General features: G+C 59.4%; 2 protein-coding genes and 1 long non-coding RNA gene across 5 annotated transcripts; 2 read left to right on the plus strand and 1 right to left on the minus strand.

The window, feature by feature from the left end:
* Positions 1 to 369: 369 nt before the first annotated feature.
* Positions 370 to 7,500, plus strand: UBE2Z (ubiquitin conjugating enzyme E2 Z). Of its 3 annotated transcripts, XR_004981677.2 has the most exons (8): positions 370 to 764; positions 1,813 to 1,885; positions 2,462 to 2,649; positions 3,190 to 3,301; positions 3,821 to 3,933; positions 4,457 to 4,547; positions 5,307 to 5,654; positions 5,982 to 7,500. XR_004981677.2 is itself a non-coding variant. In XM_036398864.2 (7 exons), the coding sequence occupies exons 1-7, from the start codon at positions 439 to 441 to the stop codon at positions 5,490 to 5,492; spliced, it is 1,089 nt and encodes a 362-aa protein (XP_036254757.1). In that variant the 5' UTR covers positions 370 to 438; the 3' UTR covers positions 5,493 to 5,784. The 3 variants fall into 3 exon arrangements, 2 of the variants coding, with proteins under 2 accessions (XP_036254757.1, XP_054373405.1); XM_036398864.2 differs by lacking the exon at positions 5,982 to 7,500 and having other exon boundaries at positions 5,307 to 5,784; XM_054517430.1 differs by lacking the exons at positions 370 to 764; positions 1,813 to 1,885; positions 2,462 to 2,649; ... (1 more) ...; positions 3,821 to 3,933; positions 4,457 to 4,547 and having other exon boundaries at positions 5,488 to 5,654; positions 5,982 to 6,789; positions 7,019 to 7,500.
* A 292-nt stretch (positions 7,501 to 7,792) lies between these two features.
* SNF8 (SNF8 subunit of ESCRT-II) lies at positions 7,793 to 14,594 on the minus strand. The gene is made up of 8 exons (XM_036398865.2): positions 14,541 to 14,594; positions 13,709 to 13,759; positions 13,418 to 13,556; positions 12,770 to 12,874; positions 11,867 to 11,939; positions 10,455 to 10,596; positions 9,351 to 9,425; positions 7,793 to 8,801 (listed from the first exon to the last, which is right to left on the minus strand). The coding sequence occupies exons 1-8, from the start codon at positions 14,592 to 14,594 to the stop codon at positions 8,682 to 8,684; spliced, it is 759 nt and encodes a 252-aa protein (XP_036254758.1). The 3' UTR covers positions 7,793 to 8,681.
* Positions 10,696 to 10,947, plus strand: LOC129046949 (uncharacterized). The gene is made up of 2 exons (XR_008508856.1): positions 10,696 to 10,826; positions 10,860 to 10,947. It is a non-coding gene; the product is annotated as an uncharacterized LOC129046949 (long non-coding RNA).
* Positions 14,595 to 15,491: the final 897 nt, after the last annotated feature.

The following is a 15,491-nucleotide window of genomic DNA, read 5'->3' on the forward strand; positions in this document are numbered from 1 at the left end:
CAAAGGCTCTTGGAGCTCCAGCAGCCCCGGGGCCGTGCCCGTTCCCCGGCGAGCGCCGATCCCGGAGGATTTTCCCACCCTTTTTGCTCCTATAACCCCGCCGTTCCCACAAAACGACAAATTCCCCCAAAACCCCAAATCCCCCAAAACCCCGAATTCCCCAAAAACCCAGAATTCTCCAAATTCCCCCAAATTCCCCAAAAAAGGCCAAATTCCCCAAACCCCCCCCAACCTCCCGTTCCCCCCTCCGGCTCCCCGGGCCTCCCGCTCACCAGGGGGCGCTGTGGCGGTGTCTCCCTCCCCGTCCCCCCTTGCGGAGGAGCCGCTCCCGCCGCCGCTCGGTGGTGCCGGGGGCGGGGAGCGTGGGCGGCGCGGGGCCGCTCTGGCCGCGCGCCTCGGTGGTGCGGAGTCCCGGAAGCGGCGCGGGCCGAGGCCGCAATGGCGGAGAGCCCGGCGGCCGAGGACGCGGCCCCGGCCCCGGCCGCGGTGCTGGCGGCGGGCGGCGGCGGCAGCGCCTCCCCCAGCGCCGCCGGCTCCGCGGGCACCCCCGGCGTGTTCATCCCCGCCGAGCTCTGGGCGGCCGCGGGCTTCGGCGCGGCCGCGGCGCCCGGCACCGGCGTGGCCCCCGGTAGCGGCGGCGCCCCGATGGCGGCGGCGGCGGCGGGGGCCGCGCTCCTCACGCACTCCGCCTTCTGGGACCCCACGGTCAGCGGCGACTGGGACAGCGAGCGGCCCAGCCCGGCCTGCCTGCTGCGGATCAAACGGTGAGCGGAGCGGGACCGGAACCGGCAGCGGGACCGGAACCGGCAGCGGGACCGGGACCGGCAGCGCGGGGCCCGGGCACGGAGCGCGGCGCGGGCGTTCGGCTCGGCCCCGCGGCCGGTAACGGGCCCTGCGCCGCACCGGGTACCGGGCACGGGCCTGGGGACAGCGCCGGGCCCTGCCGGTGTCCCGGGACAGACACGGAGACGGGTCCCGGCCCTTCCCGGTGCTCCGGGACAAACACGGAGACGGGTCCCGGCCCTTCCCGGTGTCCCGGGACAGACACGGGCACGGGTCCCGGCCCTTCCCGGTGTCCCGGGACAGACACGGGCATGGGTCCCGGCCCTTCCCGGTGTCCCGGGGCTCTCCCGTAGAGGTTTGGGTTGGGAGGGTCCTTGGGCAGGGACACTTTGCTCTGTCCCAGGGAATTCCCACCCGGGATCTTCCTGGAATTCCTGCCTGGATCCTCCTGGAATTCCCACCCGGGATCCCCTGGAATTCCCGGCCCGGGATCCCCTGGAATTCCCGGCCCGGGAATATCCCGGGAAAGGCCGGGCAGGGAGAGGTGAAACCCCCCCCTCACCTGAGGGAACCCGGGACGAGCTCCCGGCGGAATTCACGGCCGGAACTTTGTTGGATTTTCAGTTTTATTGGAGTTCCTGGTGCTGGAGGTGGGGAAATTCCATAGGGGAAATTCCAGGGGGGATTCCCGAGGATTCTGGCCAGGATTCCCGAGGATTCCAGGGGGCATTCCAGTCAGCCTTCCTGAGAATTCCGGCCAGGATTCCCAAGGATTCCAGTCATGATTCCTGAGGATTCCAGCCAGGATTCCCAAGGATTCCCGAGGGTTCCAGCCAGGATTCCTGCTGGGATTCCCGAGGATTCCCGGGAGTGCTCTGGAATGCCTGGGCTGCCTTCGGGGCTCAGCTCAAGGATCTCACCCAGAGCCGGCACCAAAGCTCCCCAGTCCCGGTTTAACTCTCAGTTTAAATCCCCATTCCGGGCCCATTCCCGGCCCATTCCCGGCTCATTCCCGTTTCCCTTTCCCAGGGATATCATGTCCATCTACAAGGAGCCGCCCCCGGGGATGTTCGTCGTGCCCGACCCCCACGACATGACCAAGGTGAGGAACCCTCGGCTGCTCCCGTCCCCAAACCCCGGCTGGAATCGCCCTGGGCAGCCTGGGGAGGGCCCGGATTCCCGGGATGGGGGTGGGATCCAGGGGTTTGGGAATGCTGGGGGGTTTGGGAATGTTGGAGCCATGGAGGGTTTGGGAACGCTGGAGGGTTTGGGGAATGCTGGAGCCATGGAGGGTTTGGGAATGCCAAAGAGTTTGGGAACGCTGGAGGGTCTGGGAATGCGGGAGTCATGGAGGGTCTGGGAGCACCAGAGGGTTTGGAAACACTGGAGGGTTTGGGAATGCTGCAGGGTTTGGGAACTCTGAAGGGTCTGGGAATGCTGCAGGGTTTGGGAACTCTGAAGGGTTTGGGAACTCTGAAGGGTCTGGGAATGCTGGAGGGTTTGGGAACTCCAGAGGGTTTGGGAGCACCGCAGGGCTCGGGAATGCTGGAGGGTTCAGGAATGCTGCAGGGTTTGGGAACGCTGGAGGGTTTGGGAGCTCGGGAGGGTTTGGGAGCCGCAGAGGGTTTGGGAGCTCGGGAGGATCCGGGAACGCCGCAGGGCTGGGGTGTCCCCGCAGATCCACGCACTGATCACGGGCCCGTTCGACACCCCCTACGAGGGCGGCTTCTTCCTGTTCCTGTTCCGCTGCCCGCCCGATTACCCCATCCACCCGCCCCGCGTCAAGCTCATGACCACGGGCAACAACACCGTCAGGTTCAACCCCAACTTCTACCGCAACGGCAAGGTCTGCCTCAGCATCCTGGGGTAAGCTGGGCCTAAGGGGCTGCCTCAGCATCCTGGGGTAAGCTGGGCCTAAGGGGCTGCCTCAGCATCCTGGGGTAAGCTGGGCCTAAGGGGCTGCCTCAGCATCCTGGGGTAAACTGGGCTTAGGGGCTGCCTCAGCATCCTGGGGTAAGCTGGGCCTAAGGGGCTGCCTCAGCATCCTGGGGTAAGCTGGGCTTAGGGGCTGCCTCGGCATCCTGGGGTAAGCTGGGCTTAGGGGCTGCCTCGGCATCCTGGGGTAAGCTGGGCCTAAGGGGCTGCCTCGGCATCCTGGGGTAAGCTGGGCCTAAGGGGCTGCCTCGGTATCCTGGGGTAAGCTGGGCCTAGGGTAAGGCTGAGCTCAGGCTCTTGCTCCCGGGTGAGCACGGACAGAAGGACAGCGCAGTTTAGGCCGTGCTGGGGAAGTTTAGGTCCAGCTGAGGTGCCAGGGTCAGGCCCAGCTGTGCTCCCCAGGTTCCTGGGTTCTGCTGCGGGGGGGGGACAGTGCTGCTGGTTAATTAGTGACTCAGTTAATTGGCCCAGCACGTGGACAGGCCCGGCCTGGAGCCCGGCCCAGAGCATCTCGTCAGTGCTGATCTCCATCCAGTCCCTGATGACCGAGAACCCCTACCACAACGAGCCCGGCTTCGAGCAGGTCAGACTGGGCTGGGACCGGCTGGGAACCCAGGCTGGGACTGGGATTGCAGCCTGGAACTGGGATTGCAGACTGGGACTGACTGGGAACCCGGGCTGGGACTGGGATTGCAGACTGGGACTGACTGGGAACCCAGCCTAGAACTGACTGGGATTGCAGACTGGGACTGACTGGGAACCCAGCCTAGAACTGGGATTGCAGACTGGGACTGGCTGGGAACCCAGGCTGGGACTGGGATTGCAGCCTGGAACTGGAATTGCAGACTGGGACTGACTGGGAACCCAGGCTGGGACTGACTGGGAACCCAGCCTAGAACTGGGATTGCAGCCTGGAACTGGGATTGCAGGCTGGGACTGACTGGGAACCCAGGCTGGGAATGACTGGGATACAGGCTGGGACTCAAACTCCAGCCTGGAATTGACTGGGATCCCAGCCTGGAACCGGGCTCTGGACCGGTCAGGGACCGGTCAGGCCTGGTTAGGCCGGGCTCTGCCCTGTCCTGACCCTCCGTGTCCCCAGGAGCGGCACCCCGGGGACAGCAAGAACTACAACGAGTGCATCCGGCACGAGACCATCCGCGTGGCCGTGTGTGACATGCTGGAGGGAAAGTGCCCCTGCCCCGAGCCCCTGCGGTACGGACGGACAGGGGGACACTGGGGACAGACACCAGGGACATGGGGACATGGGGACACTGGGGGGAAAGTGCCCCTGCCCTGAGCCCCTGGGTACAGTGAGACACTGGGGGAGTCTGTCCCCCCTCCCTGGCTCTGTCCCCTCCCTGGGCTCTGTCCCTGCCCTGGGCTCTGTCCCTGCCCTGGGCTCTGTCCCCTCCCTGGCTCTGTCCCCTCCCTGGCTCTGTCCCTGCCCTGGCTCTGTCCCTGCCCTGGCTCTGTCCCTGCCCTGGGCTCTGTCCCCTCCCCAGGCTCTGTCCCCTCCCCGGGCTCTGTCCCCTCCCTGGCTCTGTCCCTGCCCTGGGCTCTGTCCCCTCCCTGGCTCTGTCCCCTCCCTGGCTCTGTCCCCTCCCTGGCTCTGTCCCCTGCCCTGGCTCTGTCCCCTCCCTGGCTCTGTCCCCTGCCCAGGCCGTGCCAGCAGGACAGGGGTGGCACCCCTGTGTCCCCACGGGCCATGGTGACCGTGTCCCCTCTCTGTCCCCAGGGGTGTGATGGAGAAATCCTTCATGGAGTACCTGGACTTCTACGAGGGCGTCTGCAAGGAGAGGCTGCACCTGCAGGGCCAGACCATGCAGGTGAGGGGGGCACAGCTGGGGCACAGCTGGGGACACAGCTGGGCATGGGGACACAGCTGGGCACGGGGCTGAGCCTGGACAGATGTGCCTGGACAGATGTGCAGCACTGGGGCAATTCAGGGATGGGATCCACGTTCTCCTGGGGGAGTTTGAGGATCTTGTCCAGGGGAATTTCAGGATCCTCTCCAGGGGGAATTCAAGGATGGGATCCATGTTCTCCTGAGGGAATTCAGGGGTCCTCTCCAGGGGAATTTCAGGATCCTGTCCAGGGGGAATTTCAGGATCCTTCCCAGTGGAATTTCATCATCCTCTCCCCACAGGCTGGGATTTCCCTGTGGAATTCTCCCCATCCCCTCTCCCAGAGCCCCCCCACCCCTCACCCCTGTCTGTTTATTCCCCTTTTCCCCCTCACCCCTATCATTTTTTCCCCTTTCCCCCTCACCCCTGTCCGTTTATTTCCCGCTTTTTCCCCCTCTCACCCCTGTCCATTTTCCCCCTTTCCCTCTCCCCCCTGTCCATTTTTCCCCTTTTTCCCCCTCTCCCCCCTGTCCATTTTTCCCCTTTCCCCCTCACCCCTATCCGTTTATTCCCCTTTCCCCCTCTCCCCCCTGTCCATTTTCCCCCCTTTCCCCCTCTCCCCCCTGTCCATTTCCCCCTTTCCCCCTCTCACCCCTGTCCATTTCCCCCTTTCCCCCTCTCACCCCTGTCCATTTCCCCTTTTTCCCCCCCTCACCCCTGTCCATCTTCCCCCTTTTCCAGGACCCTTTTGGGGAGAAGCGCGGGCACTTTGATTACCAGGCGCTGCTGGGGCGGCTGCAGGCGCTGCGGGCGCGGCTGCAGGAGCGGCAGCAGCAGCAGCAGCAGCAGCAGGACAGCGCCGAGATGGACTCGGAGAGCAGCTCCTCGGAGCCCGAGCCCGAGCCCCAGGGCTGCCCCCGGGCCTAGGAGGGCCCGGCCCGGCCGGGACTGCGGCGGCACAGCCGGGCCGGGGCGGGGAGAGCCGCGGGCTCCTCCCTCCATCCCTGCCTCCGGCCCCGAGGATTCCCCGAGGAGAATTCCCAAAAAAGAGACAAAGCCCAGCTCGGGACAGGCTCCTCTTGGACAAAGGTACTTCCTGGCATGTGGCATCAGGTTGTTTTTGGGGTTTTTTGGACAACACCTACACTGGCTGGGGTTCTTTTGGTTTTTTAGTTTTTATTTTTTTTTGGTCTTTTTGTTTTGGTTTGTTTTTTTTTTTTTTTCCAGGTTTTTTTTTTTTTTTTTTTCCCTCCGTTCGATTAAAGAATGAGCTCTAGACTGCAAATCCTTGAGAGCTTTTGTGCTCCTGGGCAGGGAGGGAGCCTTTCCCTGGAGCTGTGGGAGTGCTTGGGTCGCCCAGGCCGCGTCCAGGTGGAGTTTGGGAGAGCTGGGGCCTCCCTGGTGTCTTTCTTCTAGGCAGACCAAAGATAAAGGAATTCTCCCTGCTGGAACTGGGGCTCCTTCCCCAAAGCTTTACTGGAGCCCCGGGGCCCTTTGGAGACTTCATGTGGCAAGTGGGAACTGCAGGAATCCATGGATTTGTTCGCCCTGGAGGTTTGGGCAGGGGAGGATGAGGAGGAGGAGGAGGCAGCGCTCAGATCAGTTTGTTTGTTTCTGTACTATCGAGTTTGAGCCTTTTAGGAGGGGTTTTCTCCTGCTGGAGCCGTCCCTTCCTCACCTGGAATTCTCTGCTTCCCCGCCTTGGCTCGGCGTCACCTCCGATGTCCCCTCCTGTCCCCTCCCTCCCTGCGCCACCGCACGGGGACGATCCCGGCTGGGCTCTGGGACAAACTCCTCGGCCCAGCCTGGTGAGATTGGGCATTGCTGGGAGCGGGCTCGGCGCCGTGGGCGACACGGGGAGGTGGCGGTGGCAGCGCCGCCCCCCAGCCCAGCTGCAGGTGACAATTCCCACCGGGCTTGGGGTGAGCAGGAGCTCCGGGTTTCGCTTCGCATTGTAGGGACACAAAATTGCCCAAAATTGCCCAAAATCCTGCCCGAAATCCTGCCCGAAATGCTGCCCTTCACACCAGTTCAGCCCAGTTTGGATCCTGCTGGTGCTGGGAGAACTCCCCAGCCTGGATCCTCATCCCGAGGGGCAGGAGGAGCCCAAATCCCACAAATCCCCTGGGAGAGGGGCAGGAGGAGCCCAAATCCCACAAATCCCCCCTGGGATTATTTGGGATTGCAGCAGCAGCAGGAAGGTGGGAAATGGGGAATTTTCCAGGTGGGAAATGGGGAATTTCTCAGGTGGGAAATGGGGAATTTTCCTGGTTGGAAATGAGGAATTTTCCTGGTTGGAAATGAGGAATTTTTCTGGTTGGAAATGAGGAATTTTCCAGGTGGGAAATTGGGAATTTTTCTGGTGGGAAATTGGGAATTTTCCTGGTGGAAATGGGGAATTTCCCTGCTGGGAAATGGGGAATTTCCCTGCTGGGAAATGGGGAATTTTCCAGGTGGGAAATGGGAATTTTCCAGGTGGGAAATTTTCCTGGTTGGAAATGGGGAATTTCCCTGGTGGGAAATGGGAATTTTCCTGGTGGAAACGGGGAATTTCCCTGCTGGGGAATGGGAATTTCCTTGGTGGGAAATGGGGAATTTTCCAGGTGGGCAATGGGACATTCCCGTGCTTTTCCCAAACTCCCAGGGAATCGTTTCCCCTCTCTTTACCCAAAGCCCCGGGGCTGGTTTGGGTTCAACCCTCGGGGAGCCTTTCCAGCATTCCCAGGGCTGGGAATTCCGGGTCCCTCCCCGGCCCCAGGGACCTTGGAGCAAACGGAATTGTAGGGCCTGGAATGGAGCTGGAAAACAAAAAAAAAAAATGCACTCGAGGCCCTGGCAGATCTCTGCTGGTTTCTGTTGTACAGAAGAATTTCCAATAATTCCCATTTTATTTTTTTTGGTTTGGGTTTTTTTTTTGGGGGGGAGGGTTTCTTTTTTTTTGGGGGGGGGGAGGTTTTCTCTTTTTTTTTTGGTTTTTTCTTTGTGCAATAAAGTTTTGTTTTGGCAGAACGGAGCCCGTGGTGTCCCTCAGTGGGAATTCTTATGGAATGACAACACCCCAGGGCAGCTTTCCCAGTTTTCCCAAATCCCATTTCCCGCTGCAGATCCTCCCAAGCCTCCGCCCTCAGCTCCTTTCCCTCATTTTCCCCAATCTGGGGCATTTCCACCCAGAGCAGGCAGCGCTTCCAGCGGGGGCCGATCCCACAGAACTCCCCAAACTCAGGAACTCGGTACAAAATGTTTATTCCCAGCGCTGCCGTCCCTGGGATCCGCAGGGGGGATTCCTGAGGATCCTGGGGGGAATTCGACCTGGGAATTCTGAGGATTCCAGCTGGGATTCCCAAGGACTCCAGGGGAGATTCAAGGGGAGATTCCTGAGGATCCTGGGAGGGATTCCCGAGGACTCCAGGAGGGATTCCCAAGAACCCTGGCAGGGATTCCCGCCAGGATTCCAGGGGGGGATTCCCAAGGGTTCCAGGAGGGATTCCAGACAGGATTCCTGGGGACTCCGGAGGGGATTCCAGCCGGGATTCCCGAGGATTCCAGGATGGATTCCAGGATGGATTCCAGGGGGGATTCCCGAGGATCCTGGCAGGGATTCCAGCCGGGATTCCTGAGGATTCCAGCTGGGATTCCTGAGGATTCCAGGACGGATTCCTGAGGATTCCAGGAGGGATTCACGAGGATTCCAGGAAGGATTCCAGGGGGGATTCCTGAAGATCCTGGGAGGGATTCCCGGGTATCCCAGGGGTTATTCCCAGGTATCCCAGGGTTATTCCCAGGTATCCCAGGGTTATTCCCGGATATCCCAGGGTTATTCCCGGATATCCCAGGGGTTATTCCCGGGTATCCCAGGGTTATTCCCAGGTATCCCAGGGTTATTCCCGGGTATCCCAGGGGTATTCCCAGGTATCCCAGGGGTTATTCCCAGGTATCCCAGGGGTTATTCCCAGGTATCCCAGGGGTTATTCCCGGATATCCCAGGGTTATTCCCAGGTATCCCAGGGGTTATTCCCGGATATCCCAGGGTTATTCCCAGGTATCCCAGGGGTTATTCCTGGATATCCCAGGGGTATTCCCGGATATCCCAGGGTTATTCCCGGCTCTCCGGGGCCCTCAGGTCCCGGCCGTGCCCTCCTGCCCGTGCAGCTCCGAGAAGAGCGCGGGGAGCCAGAACTGCGGCTCGGCCGGAGCCTGCGCGTCCAGCCAGGCCATGCCCTCCTTCAGCAGGTGATCCTGGAACGGGAAAAATGGGAAAAATGGGAACGGGAACCAGCCAGGCCATGCCCTCCTTCAGCAGGTGATCCTGGAACGGGAAAATGGGAAAAAAAATGGGAAAAATGGGATTGGGAATGGCACTGGGATCCAGCCAGGCCATGCCCTCGTTCAGCAGGTGATCCCGCATGGAAAAATGGGAAAAACGGGAAAAATGGGACTGGGAATGGGAATGGGAATGGGATCTAGCCAGGCCATGCCCTTCTTCAGCAGGTGATCCTGCATGGAAAAATGGGAAAAAAAACTGGAAAAACGGGAAAAATGGGAATGGGAATGGGATCTAGCCAGGCCATGCCCTCCTTCAGCAGGTGATCCTGGAACAGGGAAAATGGGAAAAAAATGGGAAAAATTGGATTGGGAGTGGGAACGGAACTGGGAATGACTGGGGATGGACTGGGATGTGCTGAGTTGCTGTTGCTGTTCCCAAGTTCCCATTCCCAGCTTCCCATTCCCAGCTTCCCATTCCCAGTATCCCTGGTTTCCATTCCCAGTATTCCCAGTCCCACCTACCAGCACCTGCTTCGCTCTCTCCGTCTCCCACTTGAGGCTGTCCCGGATCTCGCTGACGGTCACAAATCCCTTTTTCTGGGGGAAAAAAAACCAGGAAAAACCAGGAAAAATCCCTCTGGGCCTCATCCAGGGTGCAGCAGAGCAGGGACCCTTGGCTCTCATCCCGGATTTTTATGGAAACAGCAGAAATTCCCGGCTCTTTGCACCCAGGTTTAAATCCACATTTCAGCTTTGCCCACGAGCCGGATCCAATCCCAGTTCCCCATTCCTGGGTGCCATTCCCGTTCCCAATCCCAGTCCCAGTATTCCCAGTCCATTCCCAGTTCATTCCCAGTATTCCCAGTGCATTCCCACCTCAGCCAGCTGCAGCACCACCATGTGCTCCATGTTCTCCAGTATTCCCAGTATTCCCAGTGCATTCCCAGTGCATTCCCACCTCGGCCAGCTGCAGCACCACCGCGTGGTCCATGTTTTCCCAGTCCATTCCCAGTTCATTCCCAGTTCATTCCCAGTCCATTCCCAGTATTCCCAGTTTCCCAGTTCATTCCCAGTCCATTCCCAGTCCATTCCCAGTCCATTCCCAGTTAATTCCCAGTGCATTCCCAGTTCATTCCCAGTCCATTCCCAGTTCATTCCCAGTCCATTCCCAGTATTCCCAGTTCATTCCCAGTGCATTCCCACCTCGGCCAGCTGCAGCACCACCGTGTGCTCCATGTTTTCCCAATCCCAGTCCATTCCCAGTCCATTCCCAGTCCATTCCCAGTCCATTCCCAGTCCATTCCCAGTCCATTCCCAGTTCATTCCCAGTATTCCCAGTGCATTCCCAGTTCATTCCCAGTTCATTCCCAGTATTCCCAGTCCATTCCCAGTCCATTCCCAGTATTCCCAGTTCATTCCCAGTTCATTCCCAGTGCATTCCCACCTCGGCCAGCTGCAGCACCACCGTGTGGTCCATGTTCTCCCAGTCCATTCCCAGTCCATTCCCAGTTCATTCCCAGTCCATTCCCAGTCCATTCCCAGTATTCCCAGTTCATTCCCAGTATTCCCAGTCCATTCCCAGTCCATTCCCAGTCCATTCCCAGTGCATTCCCAGTGCATTCCCACCTCGGCCAGCTGCAGCACCACCGTGTGGTCCATGCTCAGCTCGGCCGGCACCGACTGCACCAGCACCGTTCCCCCCACGGGGATGATCCCAAATCCGCTGCCCAGCACCTTCAGCTTCCTGATGGCCCGGAGCAGATCATCCCTGGGGACACACACACCCCCCAGGGGGCTCCCCAGGCCGTTCCACATCCCGGGAATGCCCCCAAAAAACGGGAATTGAGCCCAGCCAGGGATTCGGGGTTTTGGCGTTCGGGCGGCCTTGGGGGGCTCAGCCCCAAAAATGGGAGGTTTGTGCTAAAAACGGGATTGGGTTGGGATTGGGGGGGCCCTTCCTCAGCTCCAGTGGGAAATCTGTGGGGGAAATAATCCTAGGTTGGATTTGTGGGGAAAATAAAATAATCCTAGGGGTGGATTTGTGGGGAAAATAAAATAATCCTAGGTTGGATTTGTGGGGGAAATAAAATAATCCTAGGGGTGGATTTGTGGGGGAAATCACCCTGGGGTGGATTTGTGGGGGAAAATCCTCCCAGGATTGGATTTTAGGGAAAAATTCTCCTGTGGTTGCTTTTAGGGAAAAATCCTCTAGGGTTGGATTTTTTTTAAGGAAAAATCGTCCTAGGGTTGGGTTTGTAAGGGGAAAAATCACCCTGGGGTTGGATTTGTGGGGAAAAAAATCATCCTGGGGTTGGTTTTTAGGGAAAAACCATCCTGGGGTTGGACTTATGGGGAAAAATCCTTCCGGGGTTGGATTTGTAAGGGAAAAATCCTCATGGGGTTGGATTTTTTAGAGGAAAACCATCCTGGGGTTGGACTTTTAGGGAAAACCATCCAGAGGTTGGACTTTTAGGGGAAAACCATCCAGGGGTTGGATTTTTAGGGGAAAACCATCCTGAGGTTGGATTTTTTAGGGGAAAACCATCCAGGGGTTGGATTTTAGAGGAAAACCATCCTGGGTTTGGATTTATGGGGAAAAAATCATCCTGGGGTTGGATTTTAGGGGAAAACCATCCAGGGGTTGGACTTTTAGGAAAAAGTCCTACTGGGGTTGGATTTTAGGGGAAAAACCATCCTGGGGTTGGACTTTTAGGGAAAACCATCCAGAGGTTGGATTTTAGGGGAAAAGCCATCCAGGGATTGGAGTTTTTAGGGGAAAACCATCCTGGGGTTGGATTTTTAGGGGAAAGCCATCCCAGGAGCAGCAGCAGAGCTCTGGCTGCATCTGCGGGCCTGGGACAGCTGGAACAGCTGGAACTGCAGCCCTGGCCTCCCCAGGGGTTCCCCAAAAGATTCCCGAGGTTTTTCCCAGGAATTCCCGAGTTTTTTCCCAGGAATTCCCGAGGTTTTTCCCAGGAATTCCCGGGGTTTTCCCGGAATTCCCGAGGTTTTTCCCGGGAATTCCCGCCCGCACTCACGCGCTGACGTCCTGAGCGAATTTCCCGCGGCCCTTGAGCACCTGGGCCTGCAGCTCCTCCAGCGTGATCAGCCCTGCAGCAGAGCCCGGGCTGGCATCTCAGGGGGTTTTTTGGGGATTTTTATGGGGTTTTTTGGGGATTTTTAGGGATTTTTGGGGGGTTTTTTATGGGATTTTTCAGGGATTTTTCGGGATTTTTTTGGGTTTTTTTATGGGACTTTTCGCGGATTTTTAGGGATTTTTTTCGAGATTTTATGGGATTTTTTTTTCGGGAGTTTTAGGGATTTTTTTTTTTGAGATTTTATGGGATTCTTTGGGGGGGGGGGTTATGGGATTTTTCGGGGATTTTTCGGGGATTTTTAGGGAGTTTCTTTTAGGATTTATGGGATTTTTTTTATTATTTTAATGGGATTTTTGGGGGGATTTTTAGGGATTTTTTTTTTTTGAGATTTTATGGGATTTTTGGGGGATTTTTAGGGATTTTTTTTGAGATTTTATGGGATTTTTTTGGGGGGGGGGATTTTTGTAGGATTTATGGGGTTTGCGGGATTTTTAATGGGATTTTTTTTTTGGATTTTAACGGGATTTATGGGTTTTATGGGCTTCAGGCCCACTCCCGGTGTGAATTGCCCTTTTGGGATGAAGAACGGCCCCGCTGGGAATCCCCATCCTCTGGAGATGGCCGGGATCCCTGGGATTGTTCCCTGCTCCCACAGAGTGATGGGATCGGGGAGGGATCCCTGGGATCAGGGGTGGATCCCGGGATCAAGGATGGATCTCTGGGATCAGGGGTGGATCCCTGGATCAAGGATGGATCTCTGGGATCGGGGAGGGATCCCTGGGATCAGTGGCCCATCCCCGTGCCCACCCCCGTGCCCACCCCCGTGCCCACCCCCGTGCCCACCTCCGTTGCGGTGCCGCAGTGCCAGGCACACCTCGATGATCTGCACCCCCAGCTCGTAGTAGAAATCTCCGACCCCGAGCACCTCGGCCCAGAACCCCTTTCCAGCTGGGGGGGCAGGGACAGAGCTCTGACCCCAACCCGAGCCCATCCCGTTGTGTCCCTGCTGTGCCCCCATTGTCCCCTGCTGTGCCCCCATTGTCCCCTGCTGTGCCCCCATCGTCCCCTGCTGTGCCCCCATTGTCCCCTGGTGTCCCCCCATTGTCCCCCTGCTGTCCCCATTATCCCCCCCTTGTCTCCCCTTGTGTCCCCCCATTGTTCCCCCATTATCCCCCCATTGTCCCCCTGTTATCCCCCCACTGTCCCCCCGTTATTCCCCCATTCCGCTCCCGTTGTTCCCCCATTCTCCCCACTGTCCCCTCCACTGTCCCTCTGCTATCCCCCTCATTGTCCCTCTGCTGTCCCCTGTTATCCCTCCTTGTCCCCCCACCTGTCTCCCCATTGTTCCCCTACTATTCCCCCATTGTCCCCCCACCTGTCTCCCCATTGTCCCCCTGTTATTCCCCCATTCCCCTCCTGTTCCCCCCCGTTATCCCCCCTGCTGTCCCCCCCACTGTCCCCCCGTCTGTCCCGCCGTCTGTCCGTGCTCACAGGCCAGCGGGTCGACGCCGATGGCGGCGCACATGTGCTGGAACTGCAGCCGGAACTCGGGGCTGCGCCGGATCTCCTGCTTGTGCTTGCTGGCAAAGGCCTGCAGGTGCGTCCGGAACGTCTCCAGCTGCTTCGACATCTGGGACAGACGGACGGACGGACATGGGGACACAGAGACACGGGGACAGTGGGATTGGGACTGGGATACAGCAGTGGGAATGGGAAATGGGCTGGGAATGGACGGGGAGGGACAGGGAAGGGGGACCCCGAGGCCAGGGAGGGAATTCCCACCTGGGCCAGCTGATCCTCAGCCAGGACCGTGCCGCGCTCCTTGTACTTGGCCTGGGGGGGCAGAGCGTGAGGGCACGGCCGGGATGGGACAGCCCCGGACCGGGACAGCCCCGGACCGGGACAGCCCCGGACCGGGACAGCCCCGAACCGGGACAATCCCGGACTCAGAGAATCCCAAACTCAGAGGAGCCCGAACCGCCCATCCCCGGCGGGAGTTTCTCCCTGTGGGCTCTGGCCCCGCTCCCCGGGCCGGGGCTCTGGGGGTCCCCTCACAGCTCCCACCGCCCCGGACCGAGCCCCGACCCCTCCAGGCCCCGCTGCGCTGCCGTGCCCCGGTCTGTCCCGTGTCCCCCGTCCCGTGTCCCCTGTCCCATTCCCTGTCCCCCGCCCTCTGTCCCGTTCCCTGTCCCGTTCCCTGTCCCGTATCCCCTGTCCCGTTCCCTGTCCCGTGTCCCCTGTCCCGTTCCCTGTCCCCCGCCCTCTGTCCCATTCCCTGTCCCGTGTCCCCCGTCCCGTGTCCCCTGTCCCATTCCCTGTCCCGTGTCCCCCGTCCCGTGTCCCCTGTCCCGTTCCCTGTCCCCGCCCTCTGTCCCGTTCCCTGTCCCGTGTCCCCCGTCCCGTACCCCCTGTCCCGTTCCCTGTCCCCCGCCCTCTCTCCCGTTCCCTGTCCCGTGTCCCCTGTCCCGTTCCCTGTCCCCCGCCCTCTGTCCCGTGTCCCCCGTCCCGTGTCCCCTGTCCCGTGTCCCCCGTCCCGTGTCCCCTGTCCCGTTCCCTGTCCCCCGCCCTCTGTCCCGTTCCCTGTCCCGTGTCCCCTGTCCCCCATCCCGGTGACCTCGGTCAGTTTCTTCCTGGCGATCGCCCCCGCCCCCACCCCCCGCCGGTGCATCCCGGCCCCGCCGCCGCCGCCGCCGCCGCGGACACGTCATCGGGCGCGACGGCTGCGTCATCGGGCGCGACGCGTGACGCGTCCAGCGCGCCGGGTGACGCAATCGAGAGAGCGACGCGTGGAGTTTCGGGCGCGCCGCCTGACGTCATCGAGCGGCGCCGCGTGCAGTAAAGGCTCCGCCCCCCTCGGGAAAGATGGCGGACGCGCCGGGAGGGAAAGGATAAAGGGTTAAATAAAGGATAAAGGGTTAAATGGCATTGTTATTCTTTTTAATTTTTGAATTTTTATTTTTATTATTTTATTAGTGTTATTCCTGTTATTATTAGCGTTGTTATTATTATTATTATTATTATGTGCTTTTATATATTAATTATATTACACTGTACTACGTTGTATTCCATTGTATTCTATTGGTTTTAGGCTATTGTTGTTATTTTGATTTTTAAATTTCTGTTCCCCATCCCCCTGCCGCTCCCGGCCTCTCTTCCCTTTTTCTGGGAATGTTTTGGCTCGGCCGGCAGAGGGGGACAGACACCGGGAATGGGAACGGGACAGACAGACAGACACCGGGGATGGGAACGGGACAGACAGACACCGAGAAACGGGACAGACAGACAGCGAGGATGGGAACGGGACAGACAGACAGCGAGGATGGGAACGGGACAGACACACACCGGGAATGGGAACGGGACAGACAGATAGACAGCGGGGAACGGACAGACAGACAGACAGACACCGGGGATGGGAACGGGACAGACAGACAGACAGACACCGGGGATGGGAACGGGACAGACAGACAGACAGCGGGGAACGGACAGACAGACAGACAGACACCGGGGATGGGAACGGGACAGACAGACAGACAGACACCGGGGATGGGAACGGGACAGACAGACA

Source organism: Molothrus ater, chromosome 27 (assembly GCF_012460135.2).
Source record: "Molothrus ater isolate BHLD 08-10-18 breed brown headed cowbird chromosome 27, BPBGC_Mater_1.1, whole genome shotgun sequence".
NCBI lineage: Eukaryota > Metazoa > Chordata > Aves > Passeriformes > Icteridae > Molothrus > Molothrus ater.